General features: G+C 46.8%; 1 protein-coding gene across 2 annotated transcripts in view; it reads left to right on the top strand.

Annotated features, from left to right (window-relative positions):
* Ccdc149 (coiled-coil domain containing 149) overlaps positions 1-24,043 on the top strand; it is a 96,928-nt gene that overhangs the window by 37,121 nt on the left and 35,764 nt on the right. For both annotated transcript variants that reach the window (NM_001379231.1, NM_001256059.1), the window contains exon 4: positions 13,619-13,726. In NM_001379231.1, the coding sequence (NP_001366160.1) occupies positions 13,619-13,726 (108 nt within the window). The remainder of the gene's footprint in view (positions 1-13,618; positions 13,727-24,043) is intronic.

The raw sequence follows: 24,043 nt of genomic DNA, 5'->3' as shown, positions 1-24,043 counted from the left end.
TTCTCTGTCTCTCTCTCTCACATATACACACAGAGACACACATAGGCACACACACAGACACACAGACACAAACAGACACACAGACAGACAGACAGACAGACACACACACACACACACACACACACACACACACACACACACACACACGAGACTCTCATCCCTAAATAGCAGCGCAGCCCACGTCCACCTGTCCAATGCTACTCACTCCTAAACTCCTTCCTGCTCTGTGTGACTAGTTTATAATGCTCCATGTTTGATCTGAAGTCTAATTTTTCTGTGTGGCTAATTGATGTTTTTTTCTAAACAAAATTACATGGGAGTTTATCATTACCGTTTAAAAAACTGAAATCCTTAATCTTGGCTTGCTGGGTGTTTTCAATAGCTGTAGGCAGTCATCTTCCCTGTGATTTCAGAGTTTGTTAGTATTCATGAAGGAGTTTTCCAGTTTTAAGTGCATTCACATTCTGTGACTTTATAATGACACATTTACATTTACTGAGGAGAATCTGATGAATTCCAGTAAGTCTGTCAAGCCGCATCCTTACGGTTCTAAAAATACAAGTTCAAGGTGCCAAACATGAGCACTGTGGCTTTTAATATGGTGCTCAGTTCCCATCTCTCTGGGAATTAATATGGAGCTGGAGCTGGGCACCCTTCCTGCCTGGCTCGGAAATCACTTGCTAGCCCCATGAGATACAGAGTAACAGTCACTGCTAGCCCATGAGATACAGAGTAACAGTCACTGCTAGCCCATGAGATACAGAGTAACAGACTCTGAACTGTGATGGGCTTGTGGAACCAGATGCTCGAGATGATGTGGGCCAAGGGCTATTATAGGTCAGTAGTCTCCTGGGGTTGTTAGTACTTTTCTCTCTTCTGGGGCATGTTTAGCAAATAAAAAAATGTCAGGTGCCCAGGTAGACTCGAAATCAGATAACCAATGAATACTCTTTTAGGATAAAAGTGCATTCCATGCAATGATGGGGAGACACATCCCCAGTGATGAGGACGAAATGTAAGTAGTCATTTACCTGAAGTTCAAACTCACCTTACCTAAGAACTCTGCTCTTGTGGCAACTATGGGGACCACTTCCTCTTGTGATCAGCATCAGCTTCCTTCTATTGCTGTGTCCCCTGAGCAGGAGTGGCAAGATGCCCAGCATTCATGCCCTGCTCTCTAGATTGGCCCACCATGGCCATACTCCCATTCTTTGTCTAACCCCAAGGTGTTATTATGATCATAGGCTTAGATTAGACATTGAGGATGGAAGGGTTGCTAGGGGTCAGCAATTATGTGCTCCAGACTGTGTAGCCTCAAGAAGGTACCTCTGGGTACCCCTCTACCTCCTCCCTTTAAATAAAACTCATTCTATCCTAGGATGTTAACTGTCCACTATGGCTCCTAGCCTTCTAAAGAACATGCTGTTCTTCTTGGGAGCCTCATGGTTGCATTTGGAGTTCAAAGTAGCTTGGGCCAAAGCGATGGTTCCTAGGTCATAGGATCCTCCCCAGAATTGTTCGTCTAGTGCTCACAGAGGCATATATATATGTATCTGGCCTTGGATGTAGGAAGACCAGTGTGAGTGATCCTTGGCCTGGAGAGTAGGAAGACCAAGGTGACTGGGCCTAGGTCTGTCTTCCATGTCAACTCTCTTGTTTACCCTCTTTTCTCTTAGTGGCCTCCTTTCTCCTCAGAGTAGGCAATGTGGCCACTAACCACACTGAAAATGGACATCATGCATTTAGCCTTGAGAAAAAGGCAGTTCCCTGGGTCTCAGTGGGAGAGTATAGGCCAGGATTGTGCTAGGACTCATTTTAGGCTTAGACAGGCTGGATAAGGCTTTCCACAGAGCTGAGGTGGCTCTCACTGTGCCCACGGCCTGGGTACTGGTAGATAGTGCCACGGTCACCTGCTTTATGTTCCTTTTGAAGTGATCTTTGAGTAACATACACTAAGTACAGTAACCTTATTGTTCATCCATTCTCACTATGTTATGGCTGCTGTGGGTGACCTCGTTGAGCTCCAAGTGTGGCAGGTTATGGTTATAGTCCGTGCTATCCGAGCAGGGTGGAACTGGAAGCTTATGGAGATCAAAGAAGTCATACATACACAGGAAGTAAAAGGCATGTGACTGACTAGCTGGTGAGGAAATGGAGTGTGAACTCTGCCATGCACCCCAGCTGCTAGTGGTGACTGCTGGGTCTCAGGAAAATCTTATTGAGCACCTTGCATGGGTCTAGTGCTTAATTTGATAGGAAGGATCTGGGGGTGGGAAAGCCAGAGCAAAACCCTTGACCTGTGGAACTTGTATTGTCAAAGTCACCACCCCTTTTTCTCACCTTGTCCTGGTGTCAGCCCCATCACTTTCCAAGGTTTCTTGGTATAAATGACCAAGAATACAGTAATTGTTAAGTCTAATGGAGATACTGTGGCTATGCCAGGAAACCGCATCATTAAATGCAGGATGGTAGATAATACAAAGGAGAGAAAGCTGTGGCCCCAAAATATGTTCTGCCTGAGTACTGGGGGAATAAGTAATAGTGGAGCATAGTCTTGGTATCAGGAAAAAAGAGGTCTTTTCCCCTTTAAAATATTTTAAAATTTTGTTTCATGTTAGTTAATGGGCAGGTAGGTGAATGGTTTTGACTGGTGGTGTTAAAGTCACTCTACATCAGGCTATTCAGAATGGGGAAGAACATCAGCTGCCTTTTTTTACACACTGATTCCGTGGTGACTTCCCTTGGAACCTTCCCTCCCCATTTAGTCCAAACCAGACAGTACATGTGTTTGTAAGGGGAAGGAGCCACGCTCATTTCCTGAACTGCTTCATGAGCAGGAAGTAGGTGAGGCACACTCCTGACCCAGTGCCTCCTAGCCTATATTGTGTATTGATCCCAGATATGAGGCAGAAGGAGCAGTGTTTATCCCTCCAGCTGCAAAATGAACGCACCTGGCATGAACCAATGGCACTGAGCCAGACTGGACTGCCAAGTTAACAGAGGCAGCGTTAATATTCTGCTCCTGGCTGGCTGACCTGTGGAAAGCCGAGTAGCTGAGTAACCCTTCCGAGCCTCCGTTGCCTCCTCGTCAAAAGGAAGATAATAATGAGACATAGTCATAAAGTTCCTTTGAGCAACTTCTGCAGGAAGGCCTCTACTGTGCTGAATCAGTCAGGGCTCTTCAGAGGAACAGAACTCATAGAATGATCCTACATATCAATAATTTATAATCAAAACACTTGGGAGTTATTCTGGGAGCCACTACCAAGAAGCAGCAAAATTATAATGTCCAAGATCAATCGAATATATGCAATTTATTAGAGTGGTTTACAGGTTATGGTCTGGTTAATTCAACAAAGGCTGTCTAATGACTGCAGAAAATGTGGCCCAGATTAAAGGTAGACCTTTCCCTCCTTCAAAGGAGCCTAGTTAAAGGTGGGTCTTCTCACTTGGAATGATTTAATTAAGAAAAATCCCTTATCAGTTTCCCCAGCTACTTGAGTTTTAGTTAATTCCAGATGTCGTCAAGCTGGCAACCACGAATAAACATCCCACATGCTTTGCCTGGTAGCTGGTGAATAGGTGCTGAATACCAGGTCTTTCGCAGTTTTCTTGGGATGCTCCCAGGCCACACAGCAGGCTCACAGAGCAAGACTAGACTCTGGAAGACTGTGTGATGTGACAGTTTAGTTCAGGGTTTTGGTTCTAGCTTTGAGTTTTAGATTGCTCGAGCAGGGACAAACTGTGGACACCACTGTTAGTCTTAGCCCATTTCAAGAGTCCTGTTCAGAGCTAAGCAGTGGCAGAGAAACAGAAATGGAGGTAGGGTTTTTACACTGTGCTGTTGTAGAGTATCCACCAGAGAAGACTACTCTGATACTGGTGTGAGTTAATAGAAAGTCTTCAGCAGCTTACTATGACAACACTGGTGTGGAGGCTCTCTGAACCTTTTTCAGAGTGAAGTTTATAAGGACCGGAGTTGAACCTGGGTTGACAAGCTTCAGGTAGGAGAAATAAGACATCAGAAGCCAAAAAGCAAGGATAGTGCTTTTGGGGGCTTCCAGAACTATGGATTTCGATGGACTAGGTCTTTAGGTCTTTGTTTTTGTTTTGCCAGGTGGTTCTGTCTAAGTGTTAAGATTTTTGGCCTGAACAGCACTTCCATCATGGTGCCAATTGTGCCAAGGTCTGGGTGCCTGTTACATAAGTTAGCCTGGTTTCTGGTAGCTACTAGGCTCTGACCGTAATTTTGTCTGGCTTTTTTTTTTCCCTTCCTTCTTAATCTCCTTAAAAAGACAGACTTGAACTTCACGCTTGTAAGTCCTAGGAATATAGTTGTCATGCCTCCCTTTTGGCCCTTGGAATTCTTTTTCAAACAACTCAATTTCCAGTGGCAAATCACCCGTTAAAGAAGCTGAGAAAAAAAAAAAAAAAAAAACCCAGACAACAGCGATTGCACTAATAGCTTCTCGTGGGATATTGAAATGAAAACGTCTTCCCGTTACTCCAGGCAGAACTGTACACAGTGCGCCCCTTTGCACTGTGCGGAGAGATCATGGGAAGATCTCCAACGGCCCTTTAAATATTTTTCTTTTGCTAAACAAGCACTTTCCGTGAAGGAGACAAAGGGGAATCAAGATGCTCTTGGGTTAATCTTTTTAGGTGATGAGAGATTCTTTTGGGTCACATCAGCACACCCGTCCTCCCCGACAACTCCTTCTAGAACAGACAGTCAAACATATCTTTAATATCTTTGTCTTTGGTTGTTTGATTTCAAGCACAAGTACCCTGGGAGACGTCTCTCCTGGCTCACTAGGGAGCCTTTGCTTTCTTGCCTCTAAAAAGGAATGGCTTATTTATACAGTGACATGCACAAGATGACAACTCTGGGGAACATGGAGTGTAGAGTGGCCCTGTTCAGGAAAGGAGGGAGCCTTTTATTCTGATAGCAAAGTCGTCTTGGTCAAGCTTATTTTAGTCCCCAGGGCCCACAAATCAGAATGACTTTGTACACTAATCCTAGTTTGATGCAGAGAACCTAAAACTTCCATCAAAGACTCTAAGTGCTTTGAGGTGTTCTTTTATAACCACTTTGAAGGCAGTGACTTAACTGTCGCACCAGGGAAGCTAGGGAGGCAAGCGAGGTCCAGCTGTTTCCAGCCCTCCCCCTCATGACTGTGGCTCCATCTTCCCTCTCATGATCTACAAATCCTCATAGCAATTTGGCATGGAGTGTGGGAGTGCCCCTGACTTATAGGCTCCACAATGTCTCAGGAGCTTTTGGGGGTCCTGCTTGGTGTTTAATAACAACATGGCGACTTCTGTATAGTTTAAGACTCCCAGTCTCTTTGCTGGGGGCAGTCTAGCCATCCCGACTCCCCCAGTCTAAAACACTTGGGCAATAGTCTGGGGACCTCTAGCAAGCAGAAGCAAAACTATAATGTCCTAACTCAGGCAAATCTTCGTTTGAACTGCACCTTCCCCAAAGCCAGTCAATAGGTTTGCCTGGAGAGGCATTCCTCTTTGAGTACAGGGGAAACTGGGGTAGGAGGAGGCTGCTGAGTTCTTGTGCTGCCCCAGACTATGCACAGACCATGCTCTCAGTGGCTGGTGTTTGGAAGTAAGAAACCTGCCAATGTAATGGAGGCTAAAGCTTTGGCAGTCTCTCTGAACGGGGGCCCTCGCTAATCAAGTTTCCTTCAATTACTGTGAACATAGGCATTGCCACTGGACCAAAGCAACACAGTAAGAACTGCAATTAAATTTGCCATCAATCATAGGCCTTAAGAACACTGACGCCTCATCAAATGTGGGGTGGGAATCTATTGTTTAAATGTAGTTTTGCTTTTTCTAGTACTTTGTCCTACGGAAGCTATGAATTCCTGGGGCCCAGGGATTAAACTTCCTAGTGTGACACAGCTTGGGGGTGCTTTCAGAATGTGCTCTGCATTTCTTCCTCTCTTTCCTGATGAAGTCAGGGATTTGCTTTTCTTTTCTGTCTCATTTTATTTTCGTTTTACTTTTGACTTCCTATTCTGATGGGTCCGCAAATTGAGAGGTATGTTATAGGGCTTCCTCGTACACATCATTTATTTATTCATATAGTGTGTGTGTGTGTGAGAGAGAGAGAGGGGGGAGGGAGAGAGAATGTGTGTGTTAGTGTGTGTGTGTGTGTGTGTGTGTGTGTGTGTGTGAGAGAGAGAGAGAGAGAGAGAGAGAGAGAGAGAGAGAGAGAATGTGTGTGTTAGTGTGTGTGTGTGTGTGTTCATATGTGCATGTGGAGCTCAGAGGTCAATCTTGGGTGTGTGCCTTGGGAGCCGTTCTTGTTCTTAGACTGGGTCTCTCCTGGGACCTGGCACTCTCTCATTGTCTTGACTGACTGGCCAGAGAGCTGCAGGACTTCTCTATTTCAGCCTCCCCAACACTGGGATTACCAACATCCTTACCATACTGGCGTTTTATGTGGGAGCTGGAATTCAGGTTCCCGTGCTTGTACAGCTTTTCCCATTGACTTATCTTCTCAGCTCTGCCATTTAAAATCTACATTATAGACATTCATTTGTTTCTGAAGGGAAACAGAAGAGCAGTGGATCTGGGGCAGAGGGGAGGTGTGGGAAGACTGGGAGGAGGGGAAGGAAGAGAAAGTGGGGAGGGAGGGGAGGCTGCGTTAAGGATGCACTATTTGAGAGAAAAATACATTTTTACAAAATTATTATTTGTTAAGTGTGTGTGTGTGTGTGTTACGTGCATGTGAGTGTGGTTATCTGTGAAGGTCAGAGGTATTGTTTCCTCCTGGAGCTAGAGTTGCAGGCAGTTATGGGTATGGGTACCAGGATTTGAACTTGGGTCCTCTGGAAGGACAGTGCACATCCTTAACTACTGAGACTGAGCCATCTCTCCAGCCCAAACACTAATATCTTATATTATGATGTAGACTGACCTTTCCATGGCTCAGTGATTAAGATCATGTGTATCTAATAGATTTCAGAGGGCTTGCAGCAGGGAGACCGTGCCTCTCTAGTGAGAATTCTGGAAGGTGGCTAAGAGGTTTAGGTGAGAAGTGCTGCTCCCTGATGCATTCATATGAGCCATCAAGAGGTTGTGACAATGACCTGTGCAGAACATCCCCAGGGCACACTATTGTCACAACAGAGTTGGCCTGGGGAGATGTACCTAAGCAGGTACACATCTGTCTTTGGGTTTCTATTGCTGTGATATAAAGTACCATGACCAAAAGCAGCTTTGGGGGAAAAGGTTTTATTTCACATTCCAGCTTGTAAGTTCATCGTCCAGGGAAGCCAGGGCAGGAACCTGGAGGTAGTAACCGATGCAGAGGCCATAGAGGAATGCTACTTACTAGCTTGCATAGCCTGCCTTCTTATAGCACCCAGGACCACCAGCCCAGGGGTGCCACTGCCCACAGTAAGTTGGGCCCTCCTATATCATTCATCAATCAATGAAATGCACCACAGACTTGCCCACAGGGGCATTTTCTCAATTAAGATCCCTTCTTCCCAGATGACTCTAGCTTGTGTCAGGTTGATATGAAAAAACTAGCCAGCCCAGCATACATCATCCATCCACGCTGTCCTGGGACCCAAGCTTCCCCATCTTAAAGGAAAGGCTCTCCAGAGTAGATTGTGCCAATAGCCGTTAAGCCTCATCTCTCCCTGCTTGCTACTAAGGTTAGATGCTAACTGTATGTTCATGTCTACATGTGCATGTGCATGTGCATGTGTGTGAGAGTGTGTATGAGCCTCTGGACCTGGTGTCATAGGCAGTTGAAAGCTCTGGTCCTTCGGTAGAGCATCAAGTCTTCTGGGTACCCTCTCTTCCCCATCTTAATTCTATCAGCTCTCTCTTCCCTCCTCCGTCACAATGAAAATGTTTTAGTATCTTTTACTTATTTATTTGTGGGTGTGCACATGCGCCAGAGCACATGTGTGGAGGTCAGAGGACAAGCTGCGGGAGTTAGTTACCTCCTTCCACCAGATGGATTCCAGGGATTGAACTCAGTCATCAGTGGCTGGACCCCCTCACTGGTCCTCTGTTACAACTTCAGTAGGCTAACTCTCAGACAGAGGAACTTAAGGGTGAAGAGTCCATAGTGTGCACACTGTATTCCGTACTCATCCCTACTATCAAGCAGACCATGTCAACCTTTTCTAGCTTGATCTGAATATTTAAAAGAGGCTCCTCTGTATGTCACCACCTGCTCTGGGGATGGAAAGGAAGTGTTCTCCTGGGGCCTGTCCTCCTTCCCTCTGAAGCCATAGCGCCTTGTCACATCCTCCCTGACATTTCCTTCAAGAAGTGCTATTCCAAACTGATGGCCACAGAGTCCTTCTCAATAACAGGCAGAACAGCGGGCTCTGCATAGCTGATAAATTATAAGCAGCCACCACCTGCTCGCTTGATGGATTGTTAGAGCGAGTGTGTGAGTCACGGGTGTTATTTTTGGTCGAAGGATTGTGTGAACTTTTCCTCCTCTATCCCAAGCTCTTTGAAATGTGCAACCCGCCTCCCGCCACCTTTAAGGTGTATCTCAAGGAATTGGGTTCCTTAGCAGAATAGTCATTTTCTGGATTTCAGTTACTGTTTCGGAGTTGAGAAGGTGGAGGGCTTGAATAGAGAAAGAGTGTGTGTTGACAACTCTGCCTGATGAGTGTAAAAAAGATTTACAGTCACTAGCTTTAAGGCAAGGGTGCTCCTTCTCTCACTGCTACCCCTGAGGTCAAGTTCAAGGCTGGGGTAGACTTACCTTGAACTCACAGCCCCAAAGGTATTGTGATTCCAACTGACCATCTGCACTGTGTTGTGGGTGATGGCAGTACCTGGCTATATTTTGCTTGCGTGGCTTTCAATTGGGATGCAGACTAAATAAGGTTTCATAATGTGGTTCTGGTTTTCTGAATGCCTTCCCTGTTGTAGCCCTGGCCTCTACTCCAGCATTTTCTGGGATCTGGGGTATTTATCCTGAGTATCTGCCCTGCTCTATGCCAAAATGTCCAGGATCACCAGGGTCATCACTTCTCAGAGTGAGGCCCCTAGGTCCAGAGCCTTGACACAACCTAATTGTTTCTGGTTCATGGCAAGATAGACAGGGAAACTAGGAACAAATTTTCAGAGGCTTTTTAGAACATCTTTCGGGCACAAAAAAACACCTGGGGTTTTCTTAAATTTATTTTCCTAATAACTCATGATGGCTGCATTGCACAAAAGCATTGATCAGGGATGGACTGGAGTGCTGCTCTTTTGCTACATGAGATTGAGTTATCCTGGCTTACCAGTTCAATGGCAGTGGTCCCTGAATGTCAGGTTTTTCCTGCCCCAAAGGGGGTCAAGCCATTACTGATTGAAAAGGGGGACTCTAGGGGTGTGGCAGGCTTTATGCTTTGGTTTGCTTTGAGTTTTGTTTGCTGTTCACGGAAAGGTACAGATGGCACTACAGGTGGCAGCACAGGTGGCACTACAGGTGGCAGCACAGGTGGCAGTACAGGTGGCAGCACAGGTGGCAGTACAGGTAGTAGTACAGGTGGCAGCACAGGTGGGGGAGTACAGGTGGCAGCACAGGTGGCTATAGCTTCTCCCTGGAGACCATCCTTCCCACTTGGTGCCTGCCCCATTTGGGAGGGTGCTGCTGCTGACTCACTGAGAGCATCCACGAGCTAAGGCCTGGGAACTTTCTAGGGTTCAGTGGAAGTGAGGCAAAGAGAAAGAAGAAGAAAATGTAAGAACACCTCTTACTTTCACCTGGGTCCCTGTATCCAGCCTGCCTTGTGTCTTTGAACTGTTTTTTCCCCCAAAGAACTTGAGATGTAAGGCAAAGAATGCCCCTTCCCTGCCTGGATCCTTCCCCAAGGATGGACACAAGGTCCACAATCTCCTTTTCAGTGTGGTCTCCTCAGCACTCTCTGCTTCCTGTACTTGCTTCCTGTCTCTCTAGAAGCTTGATACCCAACCTAGTGAGCCATTCTCATCCTGTGCCGTGTAATGTGATGTGTAATCAGTTACATGTGAGGTCACAAGACCACAGAGTTTTGCCTCTTTTGTTTGTTGCTAAGATGGTGCCTAGCACAAAGCAGACGCCGAATGAACATTTGTGTAAATGAAGGAAGGAAGAATGAACAGTGCGGGTACAGAATCATAAAGAGCCAAATGTGGCCAAGGAGGGATCTTTCATGTTCCCACAACTCTTGTCTTCTGGGTGCCTGAGTTAGAGTCATGGAGGAGGGCTTTAAGCAGCACCCACTGGATGCCCAGCCTGGGCTTCAACGTTCTGTGTTTACTGTGGACACTTCAGGTCACCAATGGAAGGTGCAGGATTAGTTCCCTTCTGCAGATGGAGAAATTTCCCATGCAGCTAGGGACAAAACGGGGAAGTAACTTCCACTCCCCACAGAGAACTTTCCAGTCAGTTGGCAGCAATGGTTCCTCGTTTCTCTGTCAACCAAGGGGAAATCTAGCCTTCTTCATCTACCATCAACATTTTATTTCATGAGAGCAGAATTCTGGGGAAATGGGAAGCAAGATATTGTAAGCTCTGAGCCATGCAAATGTGGGGTTTAAAATTTAGAATGCACTGTGGAATGGAGAAACAGAAAGGATCCCGGAACACAGGGGCTGAGGGCTGGTCCCAGGCAAGGGTCTGGGTTATTAGAGACTGGATTCAGTAGTCATTTCTTTTTAACCCTGATGCTGAGGCCAGAATATCCAACTCAGCTTCTCATTTCCTCTTTTAGCTGTGCTATGGAGAATTTTGGGAGAGGGGAGGAGAGAGAACTAAGTTTCTCGCCCTTCATGGAACTTATGCTTTAGCAGGGAGAGGGAGTCAGGAAATAAACAGCGAGCAATAAACCATGAAGTAAATTATATGGTATGTTAGGAGACGGCACGCACCTCAGACAAAAGGCACAGGAGCCCATGGAGGGGGACCATGATAAATCAAATGGTCCAGGGGGGTGTCCTGTGGGGACTGGTGACCTCTATACAAAAGCCTGAAGGAGTTGACAGAGGGTGTGGGCACCAAGATGGAATCAGGCCTGGCATGTAGGAGCAAAGAAGCAAGCATGGAAGTTGGGTACCATGGAGGAAGAGGCAGAATGTCATCCCAACCAATGGGCTGTGGAGGCCTGATGGAGGGGGAGTCAAGAATGGGTGAGAATTTTATCTGTATATTCTTTCCTTTGCTACCCAACGGAATTGTTCCCTGAAGTGTGTAACATTGAAAGCCTTGGAGATGTAGCCACTAGAGATGGTTGTCCATTTATACCTTTGGGTTTCCTCAGCTTCAGCATGAAGGAATCTGGGATTTATCTCCCTGTATGCCTCTCTGAGTGATTTCTGTGAGAGGCCGGCTTTCTCCTTCCTTCAGCCTCACTCTGAGGCTTTTAGACACTCACCCATGCACAAGCCCGGTATGAATGGCCATCTTGCTCAGTGGTTGTCTTTGCTAAAGGTAGACAAGAACACGGCCAGTGGGGTGGACGTCAGAACAACGATGGGTTGTAATCAGGGTAGTTTTCTGTAGAACAGAGAATGAGGGCCAGCTGAAGGCTGAGTGAGGGGAAGCATGGAGCTGCATAGGGGCTGTCAGAAGTTCAGGAGAATTCTAAAAGAGGCTGAGTGTACATCAGGCATCAGCTGTGCTGCTCTGGGGAAAGGAATGGAGCTGACTGGCTAGGTAAGCCTTCCTCCTCCCAACACACACACACACAGACACACAAACACACAAACACACACAAACACACAAACACACACACACACATATACACACACACACACACACAAGGTATGGACAAGAGATGGGTGATGCTTGTGGGAGAGGAAGCTTGAGGTGGTTGTGGGCGATGTTCTGTTCTGAAGACTGGAATAGAAAGCAGGAACCTGGGCTCTTTGGCATTACGTGGACCACCATAAGGAAACAATGAGATGGGAGACAGCCCTGGAGATTAAAAAGCCACAACTGGATCCCGATGTTGGAGATGGCTGCGGTTTAGAATGGCAACCAAAATTCTGGGCATTTAGCCTGGGAAGATGGCACCCTGGGTAATGTGTTTGCTGCAAACAAACCTGAGTGTGATCACCAGCACACTGGTAAAAGGAAGACACAGCAGTATACAACTGTGATCCCATTGTTGAGGAGGCACAGAAAGTGAGATCCTTGGGCCTCACTGGCTAGATAGCCCAGAGCAGTGGTTCTCAGCCTTCCCCATGCTGCGACCCTTTAATACAGTTCCTCATGTTGTGCTGACCCCCGACCATGAAATTATTTCATTGCTACTTCATAACTGCGCTGATGAGGTAAGCATTATGAATTGCAATGTAAATATCTGATATCCAGGCTATCTGATATGTGGCCCTCGAAAGGGGTCATGCCCCTCAGGCTGAGAACCACTGGCCTAGTGGCCTTGGTGTGTTCTAGGTTCAGTGAGAGAGAGTCTCAAAAAAAAAAAAGGTGGAGAACAATCGAGGAAAACATTAGATATCAACCTCTGCCTGCTGCATGTGCAAACATTCATGCATACACACACACACACACACACACACACACACAAGTGCACACACAAAGTCTGGGCACTGGAAGAGCAAAGAAGAGCTCATTTAACAAGACACATCTGGAGGAGCAGAAGAAATGACAGAAGTGAGAAAATACATTGCTGGCCCTACCTGGAGAACTGAATGCTATCCAATTTGAAAGCGGATGTTCTATTACTTGCATGTATGTGTGGGGTACATGTGTGCAAGTGTATGTGTGGGGTACATGTGTGCAAGTGTATGTGTGGGGTACATGTGTGCAAGTGTATGTGTGGGGTACATGTGTGCAAGTGTATGTGTGGGGTACATGTGTGCAAGTGTATGTGTGGGGTACATGTGTGCAAGTGTATGTGTGGGGTATATGTGTGCAAGTGTATGTATGGGGTATATGTGTGCAAGTGTATGTGTGGGGTATATGTGTGCAAGTGTATGTGTGGGGTATATGTGTGCAAGTGTATGCTTGTGAGGGTGCAAAGGTCAGAGGAGGACATCGTGTGTCCTGATCTACCACTCATAACTTATTCCCTCACGACAGGGTCTCTTATTGAGCTTAGAGCTAGGCTAGCAGCCAGCAAGCCCCAGAGCCCTTCATGTCTCCTCCCCCTCAGCCCTAGGATGACATCTGTGTACACAGCCAGGCTTGGCTTTTAATGTGGGTGTTAGGGATTTGAACTCATGTCCTCATACTTGCTTTTTATGTGGGTGTCAGGGACTTGAACTCATGTCCTCATGCTTGCCCAGCAACACCCCCCACTCCCAGGATAGACATCTTAGTGACAAGCTCTTAGGAAAAGTGTGAAATACTCCAATATGACTGATTCCTCTGCAACCTGTCTGCTCTTGTAAGCCATTTGAGAAACAAAGAGCCTCCCTAAATAATGGAGGTTTGCTGCCCACATCACCCCAAGTCTCCTTGAGCCATCACTGTGCAGCTTGAATGCTCGTTGCTTTCACACACGTTAACTCACACTGGGCTCTGTAGGATGCAGCTGAGATGGATGCCAGCATCCGTCCATCAGGAAAGCACACATTGGTTCATGCCTCCATACTGATTGCTGTTGTGCTGTGTTGATATTTCCAGGCTAATCTTGCACAGCTGCTGAGAGAATCGCAGGACAGGACTAAGCATCTGGGAGAAGAGATTAAAGAACTTCGGCAGAGGCTTGGCGAGGTCCAGGGTGACAATAAGGTACTGTGAGTGGTGACAGGAAAGAGCTCACCCACATCAGTTTGCACGGGAAGTGTCTGTGTGCATAGCACATTAGGAAACGCACCGCAACCATTGGTTGAAAGAGATTGTTATAGATTTTTATATTTGCAATAATGAGAACTCACCGTTTAGTGTTTGTCTTTATCACAGCCCCTTTGTGTGTGCACGTGCATGCATATATGTGAGTATCTGGGCTGCTCTGAAATATTGTGCCAGCCCACTGTAGAAGTTTTGTTATATTCAGCTTGGTGGTAGACAACATGTGGTTGAGAGCGAAATAAAACCAAATGTGATACTTCCTCCCTTCTACACAAATAATGGATTTGTGGCTCAGATGATTTGAATTTTAAGTAGTCATTCTACTAATGATGTTCACATCACCAATTTACTTTATTGCTAAATTTGGCAATTTGTATGGAACATTGCTCAAAATCCACTGCTCGGCATTAATCAAACTCCCCTGTTGGCAACGTTAATTATAAAATATGAACTCATAAACTCCAAACTAAATGTGTGCACTCTCTCTCTCCCAGCTGAAGCTGCGAACAAAAGTCCAATGGAAAAACAGAAGGAAAAGTACTGAAGTTAAATTCTGCCCCTCCCATGCCCACCCCCAAATAATTTTCGGTTTTACCCGGCCCGGGTAGATTAATTTTCAGCCCCTCACCAGAGGCAGCATTCGCCACAGGAAGGGTGAATTTTGATGCAGAAAAGCTGTATTATGTCGCTGCATGTTTAGGGGTGCTTTCTTGGGGAGATGTTTTCTGGATGGAGTCAAATTCCTTGACAAATGATGGTGGCTTTTGCTCCTGTAGGGAGTTGTTCCTTAGCGGGAGGCACCATTGCTGAAGACATTCATTTGAAACAAACAAATAAACCAAACCCAACCCAAAACATGCTTAGCGCTTTCAGGGAGACAATTACCTAAAGGGAACACTTCCCCAGTAAGAGATCAGAGAGGCCTGGCTGACTGGAAGATGGGAAAGCAGGAGGGTTTGAGTATGGTGTCATTCCAGCACCTGAAATTTGGCTGCTATGTTAGTCTCGTGACAAGAACAACTCAGGAAGTGTCGGTACGGTGGCAGGGAAGGATGATGCTCTGCTATGTTTTCTCCTTTTATTCAGTCCTGGCTTCAGCCCATCGCCTTGCTCCCATGGCCTATGCTTAGGTTGGGTCTTCACACTTCACTTAATCTGACTCAGGAAATTCCTTATAGCCTCTCTCAGTCATGTTTCTATTGTGAAATGTCAAGTTGACAATCAAGACTGCCCACTGCAGTCCCCAGTGACAGCTCTGGAAAGAGGAAGGACGTTCAAGAAGTGGGGTCTATGTAGTCAATCCTTAGGCATGGCTGAGGGAACTCAACAGAAGACGAGAAGGAAGGATTGTAGGAGCCAGAGGAGCAGAGGGCACCACAAGAAAAGAGCTCACAGATCAACTAAGCAGGGCTCATAGCCTGCATGGGTTGACCCAGGTCCTTTGCACATATGTGATAGTTTCGTAGCTTGTGGTTCCCGTGGGACTCCTAACAGCAGGAGTAGAGTGTCTCTGACTCGTTGGCCTGCTTCTTGGACCCCTTTTCCTCCTACTGGGTTACCTTGTCCAGCCTTGACATGAGGGTTTGAGCCTGGTCTTACAATGTAACTTGCTGTGTTGTGTTCCATTGATATCCCCGGGAGGTCTGCTCATTTCTGAAGGAAGACAGAGGAGGAGTGCACCTGGGGGAGAGAGAAGGGGGTGGAGAGGAGAAAGGGGAAACTGTGGATGGGATGTAATATATGAGAGAAGAATAAACAAAAAGAAGCATTAAAAAAAAAAAAAAGAGGACCAGAAATGGGCTCCAGCAGGTTGGGTCATGAGTGCCCTTATCAAGGCACTACTTATCTGTTTACTGGAGCAAACTGGGTTTCTAGTTACTCACAAGAGATAGTATCACAGGAGTAGTTGACCCCTCTCAGCTGTCTCACTTCCTGTCCCCCCACCTGACATCTTCTGCATCCACCATTGTACTGCAGCCATGAGGCACTGTCTCTGTTAGGGTTTTATTGCTACAATGAAACATCTTGACTGGGAAAAAAAAAAAACAAGTTGGGGAGGAAAGGATTTATTTGGCTTATGCTTTCAGATCACAGTCCATCATTGGAGAAAGCCAGGACAAGGAATCAGGCAGGCCTGGAACCCAGAACCCAGAGGTAGGAGGTGATGCAGAGACCATGGAGGATGCTACTTACTGACTTGCTTCCCCTACCTTGCTCAGCCTGCTTTCTTATAGAACCCAGGACCACCAGCCCAGGGATGGCACCACCCACAATGGCCGAGGTCCTCCCCCATTGACCACTAATTGAGAAAATACCTTACAGCTGGATCTCATAGAGGCATTTCTTCAGCGGAGGCTCCTTCCTCTCTGATGACTCTAACTTGTGTTAAATTGACACACAAAACCAGCCAGTAGAGGCCTTCACTAGAAATCTTCTAAAGATGTGAGTCAGGGAAAGCTCTTTACGTTATAAAGTACCTGGCCACAGGTATTTTGTTATTGCAATGGAAGCTAGGGCTGGAGAAATGGCTTAGCAGTTAAGGGTGCTTGTTGCCCACACTTGAGAACTATCGTGCAGAATCTGGCTTCCACGTAACAAGCCAGGTGTCCTGAATGTGTCTGTAACCCCAGCTCTGAGTTGGTGGCAGGGACAGAAAATTCCCTTGGCTTGATGTTTTTCAGCCTTGTGAAGAAAACTAGAGCTCTAGGTTCGTGGGGAGACCCTGTGTCGAAGGAAGAGGTGGAGCAGGACAGAGGGGGGACACCCAGTGCTCTCTTCGGTTCTCTAAGAGTCACATAGATGTCTATTTTAGCTCACAATCCCAGGGCATATAGTACATACCTGCACACTGTCAGGTAAATAATTAAATAGATAAATAAAAATATTTTTTAAATCGGCTAAATCTTCATTTATTCATTTTTGAGACAGGATTTCACTATGCAGTTCTGGCTGGCCAGAAATTTGGATTCAGTTTATACTACCCTTGCCCTCACAGAGATCTGCTTTCCTCTGCTAAGATTAAAGGTGTACACGACCACCTTTTCCTTCCTGCCTACTGCAAGATAAGTAAACAATCTCTGTACTTAACATAAATTTGAAAAGCTCAGCTTTATTATTTGTGGATGAGAAAGAAAGCCCAGAGAGGCTTCTCAATAGCACCCCAGAAGCCCAGCAAGCTCCCATGTGGCTGATGTATCACCCAGGTTAGAGGTTAAAGGTCAGTTCTGGTAGTCCCTTATTCCTCCAGCAGTAACAGAGCATGGTCTTTCTAATAAAATGTGAGGTTGTTTTCTTTCAGCTCATAAAAACACAGGGTAGATTTGGGAGACCCCATAAGCCCAGTGAAATAGTTTGAAATGTGATTATTTTTGATTCATGCTTCTTTTTTAGTATTATACTATTTCCCTATTTCCTTTTGTTATTCTGAGCTATGCCAGACTTTAACTTTTCTGACTACCTTTCTGCTTCATCAGCTGGTCACCTCTTGATCTTTTGCTTTTTTCTGTCCCCCCACCTCCCCGGCACTGTGTGTGTGTGTGTGTACACATGTATATGTAAATGTATGCACATGCAGGTCCAAGGTTGTTCTCAGGAATCTTCCTCCACCACTCTTGACCTTATGCTTTGAGGCAGGGTCTCTCAATCAAACCCTGAGAAGGCTGATGTGTCCAGTCTCACTTGCTAGCTTGCTCTAGACATGGCCTGCCTCCACCTTCTGAAGCTAGAATTAGAGGCAAGCCATTCTGCTCACCTGGCGTTTGTGTGGATTTGGAGACTCCAAGGCCCAGTCCTCCTGTTTGAGCAGCAAGGATTTAACCCTGAGCAATCCCCCCAGCTTTCTTTTGCTTTTTAAGCATTAGAAAATTCAGGAAGCAATGATGGCGGTGGATACTTCAGGGGAAAGCAAAGGTGACTGGTGTGTGTGTGTGTGTGTGTGTGTGTGTGTGTGCCCCAGTGCTCTGCCCTTGGCTCCTTTGCCCTAGTCATTATCTAAGTATTGTCATTTGCATGTGTGAGCATGTATCTAAGGTTTTGGTTAGTGACTCACTCATGGCCTGTGGAGTAATCTATCTGCTGAAATGTCACCAGGTCACTTCTCAGTATCTGGCTCCTCCTCTTAAAACAAAACAGAACAAAACAAAACAAAACAAAAGAAAACGTGCCAGCAAACCCCCAGAATCACTACCCTGTTCTTTGCATCTGAATGTTTGAGGCTGGCCTGGTCCCTCAAGTTATTTTCAGGCCTATGACCACCCTCCCCTCAGCCCACCTCCAGGCCTTGATAAGACTGTTCATCTCATAGCAACACTAGATTTCTTGAAACTGAAAGCCCTGTTCAAAGGTGGCTGTTGTTGTGTGATAGAGACTGGGTTAAATCTTTGAGGTGTGTGTGTGTGTGTGTGTGTGTGTGTGTGTGTGTGTGTGTGATGGTGGTGTGTTTTTGATGGTCATTGTTCACTTTTCCTGTTTTGATTCATTACACCATGTGTGGCTTCCGAATGCAGGCCACATCCTTGTCATCATGTGCCAGGTGTCCATGGTCTGCCCCCTGCAGAATTTTCCAGCTACCATCTGGCTAATATTGTCTTCTCATTCTGGTTTCAGCCTGTCTGCAATGCTGCCTTGTGCCATGGGATCTTTGCACCTATGAGGCACCCAGGCCTTCTTCTTTACTCCCCTTTCTACCCGTTCCCAATCTAGTCGGATCAGGTGTTATCAGATCATATGTTAGATGTCGTCTTCGGTCTCCGTATTTGGCTCTGTTCCTTGTCCTGACACTTGTGTCACCCCATAACTCCAGGGGGCAGTGCTCAGAAGATGAGTGCTTGGTCCATGCTTCAGCCCTCCATACTTAGTTCCCTACATAAAGACATCCATAAAAACATGGAATGTATTGACTGAACGATGCTGGGAAGGGATAAAGGGAACCAAAGGAACAGCCAAGGTGCTGGTGGTGGCTCAGAATCCCAGCACTTGGGAGTCAGAGATGGAGGGACTCGGGATCCTAGGCAAGATGGCAAGATGAGGGTGGGACGAAGGAGTGAAAATAAGAGAGAAAGAAGAGATCAGAGCACAGAACTCCCCTTCCACATCACTAGCATGTGTTGCAAGGAACTCAGAAATTGGAACAAAAGTTCTAGAAAAGCAAAATGTCCCAACAAGAGACAAATAGCATCTCCACCTGGGATCCCTTGGAAAGACCTGATAGATGCAAGGGCGGAGGACAAACTCAGTGGCCAGAGGGTATCCATGACAACCCTGCTGATGCCCAGTCCCATTCTGCTCAGCATACTTACTGACTGGATATTTGTTGCTTGGAGACCAAGCAGGGGCCAAGGGCAGTATTTGCTGAATGAAGCCCTGTGCCCTTATCTCCAAGTCATCATTTCAACAGTGGCCCTTCCCCAAACCATAGGAAGGCAGACTGGGTATTAAGTATTTGTGAGTACTGAGGTGACAGGAAATGACCTGCCTTGGATATTTTCAGAGAGACTCATTTTTCTATTTGTTTAGCTAGAGCCTTGGCACCCCATGCTCCATAAAGCGCTTCCAAATGGCTTCCAGAGGGTTTGCAGCTACAGCAGCTCTGACAGCTTAGTATTTCCATAAGCTAAGGGGCAGGTGTCTTGTAACATGTGTGTGTTTAGGGGGGATGCTTGGATTCTATCACCATCTGACATCCCCCTGACTGGCGGCCAAGGGACCAAGAATGCCCCTAGATAAATACCAACCCACAGCCCAAACTAGATGGGAGGCATGACAACTGAGACCCACCAGAAGCTGCCCCTTCCTCAAAATTTCAGGGTGTGTGTGTGTGTGTGTGTGTGTGTGTGCGCGCACGCGCGGGTGCATGCAAGTGTGTGGGTACTTGCAGATACATGTGTATGCTAATACTTGTTTGTGAATATATTTGGAGGCTAGGGGTCCATGTCATGTGTTTCCTCAGTCACTTTCCTTCTATTTTTTTGAGACAGGATCTCTTATTGAATTTGGAACTTGCTGACTAACTGGCTAGCTAGCAAGCCCCAGAGATCCCCCTGTCTCTACCTCCTCAGTGTTAGGATTAAAATTTCAGTGTTTAAAGGTCAATGGGGATTCTGGGGGAAGAAAACACCACCCATCACCTTGGGAAATCCTTGCAGATGATAGTCACCCTTGCTGTCAGCTATAAGGATGACTATAAGAAGCAGTTATGTGGGAAGACCCCCATCTGTACCGAGCTTGCTCTGAAGAGTCTCAACATACCTGGTCTCTGTCTGACTTCTCTTATAGTATAGAGAAGGGTAAGGGCAGTAGAGGGGGATCTTTCTGTATCTAAAAATCCAATAGTAAACTTGTAGAGGCTACCTGAGTCTTAAGATAGGAGCTGGCATCACCTCCCTGACAGAGAAAGCTTACTGTGGAACTTGGCCAGCTTTCTTGGCATCAGGAATGATGTCACCACAAACGTCAAACCTCTGTCTTAGTCAGGGTTGTTATTGCTGTGATGAAACACCATGACCAACACGAGGAAGCGTTCATTTGGCTCACACTTCCACATCACAGTTCATCATCAAAGAGAGTCAGAACAGGAACTCAAGCAGGACAGAGGACAGGAACTTGCAGGCAGGAACTGGTTCAGAGGCCATGGAGGGGTGTTGCTTACTGGCTTGCTCCTTACAGCTTGCTAAGCCTGTTTTCTTACAGAACCTAGGACCACCAGCTTAGGGGTGATACAACTCACAGTGATCTGGGTCCTCCCCCATCAATCATTAAGTGAACCTTGTACAGGTTTGCTGACAGCCTGGTCTTATGGAGGCAGTTTCTCAATCCAAGTTCTCTTCTTTTGTATGACAGTAGTTTGTGTCAAGTTGACATATAACAAACACACTGCAGAAATGATATCTGCAGTCTAGGAAAAAAAAATGCCTTCCAGAAGATCTGGCTGAAGAGCAGCAATGGAGGCAACCCAGGCGGTCCTGTTCTTCAGGCATGCCCAGGCCCAAGTGTGTATTCCTGCTCTGCCTGCCAGTGTGTGAATGATCTTAGGAAATTTGGTCATTTTCTGGGATCTCCATGTTCTCATCTGTAAGATGGCAACAGTGGAGACCAGGCTTTTTCTGTGCTTACCAGCACATACCTGGCGACTGCCTGAGTTCTAGCAGCTGAAGTTGTATTGGAGGCCGAGAAGCACAAGGTTCCCCACTAGGGAGCTTCAATACTGATTGGGGAGACAGACAGAGAATAAAACGCATAAAGTCATCAGACAGTGTCTGGTATGAGAAGATGAGGAAGCAGGGTAACAAGATTTAATGACCGTGTGCTCAGTCCTTCTCACTGTGCTGTGAGTTCTCTGGATGGGAGCATGCTGTTGCTTTAACCTTTAACATGTCAGGAGCCAGTGTTGCCTGAGCACGCCACCAGCAGTCACAGACTTCCCTCTTCTGGGCCCACTGTTTCCCAGGACCTTAGTATATGCCCCAGGAGAGCCCATGGTCCACGTGAGAAGTGTGTCACGTGACACCTGGACCTCTGAGCTCAGCCAGGTGTGGCTAGCAGCAAGAATCATTTTTATGCTGGTTTCCGGAATGCACTCTATAAAAGGAGCCATGCATCCTATAAAAGGAGCACCTATAAGAAGCACCCACAGCAGCCATGCCCTTCCAGGCCCACTGGGACAGTGACAGTGGAGCTGGCTTCCACATACTTTTCATTCTGCTTCATGTTGGAGATTATAGCGCTTGGCTGGTAGCAGACCCCAAACCAGCATAGCATGGGCAGAGGCGAGAATGCTTGCATTTTTAGCTGTCCATGAGAAACACAGGCTCTGCCTTTAGTAATAAGCTTTATATTTCACCAACTGGCGGTCCTAAGTGCCTCTGTTTGTTCTGGCATTGGCCCCATAAAACTGCAGAGCCCTTCTGTGACTGCTGGTTGTGGGGTGTGGTTGGATGGATCCTGTGAAACAGTGAGGTCCAAGCCATCAGCCAATAAAGACAGGCCAATGAGCAAGCAGCTGACCAATTAAAGTATACGTCGTTTATTTAAAAAAAAAAAAAAAGGAAGTGTGTTCAGCTGTGGTTGTTTATCATGGCCCTGGATGAGAGCTGGGAAAGCTGTTTCTAGATGCTTCACAGAGGAGTCCTGTTTGAGTGACCTCCAGAAGGAGGATACACTAACAACCCATTTGCACTTGGAGCATAGCAGACCCTTGGCTTTGGTTTGAGGCAGGGTCTTGTGTAGCCCATGGGTTTGGTTCATTCCACACATACACTCTGGGGATGGCACAGGAAATATTTGAGTCCCTACTCTCATGGGACTTCAATTGTGGCAGAGCCAGCCATCCAGTGAACAAACAAGTCCCTTTTCTAGGATCTGAGGAGTGGGGTTTCATCATTGCATCTGTGACATATCAGTAGGATCGTGTGCCTGTGCTCTGTACAAAGGATCTGAGAGTTGAAGGTATATTGGCCAGAGCACCGTCTAGATATGTCAGTGATGCTACTCAGGAAGGCTAGGTGTTGCTATGGGATTTGGGGAAGTCCTGAACTCACATGCCCAGGGCACAGAGACCTGGAGAAAAGCAGACAGATATCTGGGGGATGCAGTACAAATTTCATGAGGTAGGCATAAGCATAGAGTATTTTTGAGTATTATATTGGGAAGTTATAACACAGGCCAGCTCAGAACATGCTCTACAGAAGGGCATGTGTTTTGCCTGAGCAAGGGTTGCGTAGAGCAGTACTATTACAGTAGAGGGCAAGCCTTTAACAGCCAGGACCAACCTCACCTTGGTCATTCCTAGGATTTGTGACTTAAGCTAATGACCTTATCTGTCCTGGTTTGTGTCCTCACCTGACTGGGCACTATCATGACCAGCTTGATACAGAGTGGATTTTCCCCAGGTTGAACATGTTTCAGCACCCTGGACAGCATCAGAGCACACAAAGGGGTCACATAGACCTGGCCCCAGGCTGATCTTGCTCTCTTGTAAAAAGGGGACATCAGGATCCGCCTCTGGGCTGTGAGGAGCATGGAAGAGGGACATCCCTGATCTGACAAGCATTTGGAGATCCCCGTGGAGAGCCTGACTCTGGGCTGTGGACACTGAGCTACTGGAGAGCTGATATCAGATGCCAAGTGGATGTGTGCAGAGAGGCAGGCATTAGTAGGCAGGAGACCTAGGAATGAATAGCATCAGCTGAGATGAAATGTCTAAGGAAGTCTTTAATCTGGGCCTTGAATAGGATGACAGGAGTGACTGTGGACAGTTCTATAACTCACTGTGCCAGGGGCAGAAACAGTACAAACACCCAGGGGCTGGGATAGATACCAGGAGCAGGCAGGATGGGGCAAGAACAGATACAAGGTAGCAGTGATGGTATTGGGGCAGATAAGGAGGGTCATGTGGGTCTCTTAGCCTCAGCAAGGGCTCTGCACCCATCTCAGTGCAGGAGAAAGTCACTTCAAGTACCTGTTGTGGGCAGGACGCTCTGAGCACATTGCTTTCCCAGCCCCAGTAAGGCACTCATTAGCTAATAGGCACACTAGTGTGTGGATGACAGTTTCTTGAGACCCTAGAGTGGAGCACAGGCCCCATCATTTTGTTTCTAAGATGGGAGAGTGGAGCCATCATTTTTGGCTTTTTTGAGACAGGGTTTCTCTGTGTAGCCCTGGGTGGCCTGGAACTCACTCTGTCGATCGGCTGGCCTTGAACTCAGAGATCCATCTGCCTCTGCCTCCCAAGTGCTGGGATTAAATGCATGCACTAGTGCACCTAGCAGACAAATCCTTCTGCATGGGCACTGTTGTGTCTATAAGATCGTGTTTATCTTCTTGTGTTTTAAATTCACAAGCCATGGCGTGTGGCTTGGCAAGGTTAGGTGACTTGCTCAGATGCACAGCTAGGCTTAGTGTTAGAATCTGAACACAGGTAACACTCAGAGCACATTGGATCCACCCTGGCTGCCTCCCAGCACCCAGTGGACACAGTGGCTCCAGCAAATAAAAGAATCTGAGTTAGAGACTGTGGAAGGCCATGACAGGGGCAGCCTGGGGAGAGGTCAAAGAAGGACTGAACCTCTCTGACTCAGGGGCTAGAGAGGCCTCACACAGGGCTAAGCCTGGTAGAGCCTGGGCAGCTGAAAAAAAAAAAAAAAAAAAAACCTGGACCCTTCCTGCTTCACTGTTCTGTTCCCTGTCCCTCGGCGACATCTAAGCTGCAGCTGGGCCTCGTGCACCAGCCAAGGACTCGTGTCTGCGACTCATTCATAAACA

This window comes from Mus musculus, chromosome 5 (assembly GCF_000001635.26).
Source record: "Mus musculus strain C57BL/6J chromosome 5, GRCm38.p6 C57BL/6J".
Lineage (NCBI taxonomy): Eukaryota > Metazoa > Chordata > Mammalia > Rodentia > Muridae > Mus > Mus musculus.
This window is presented reverse-complemented; position numbering and strand designations above follow the sequence as displayed.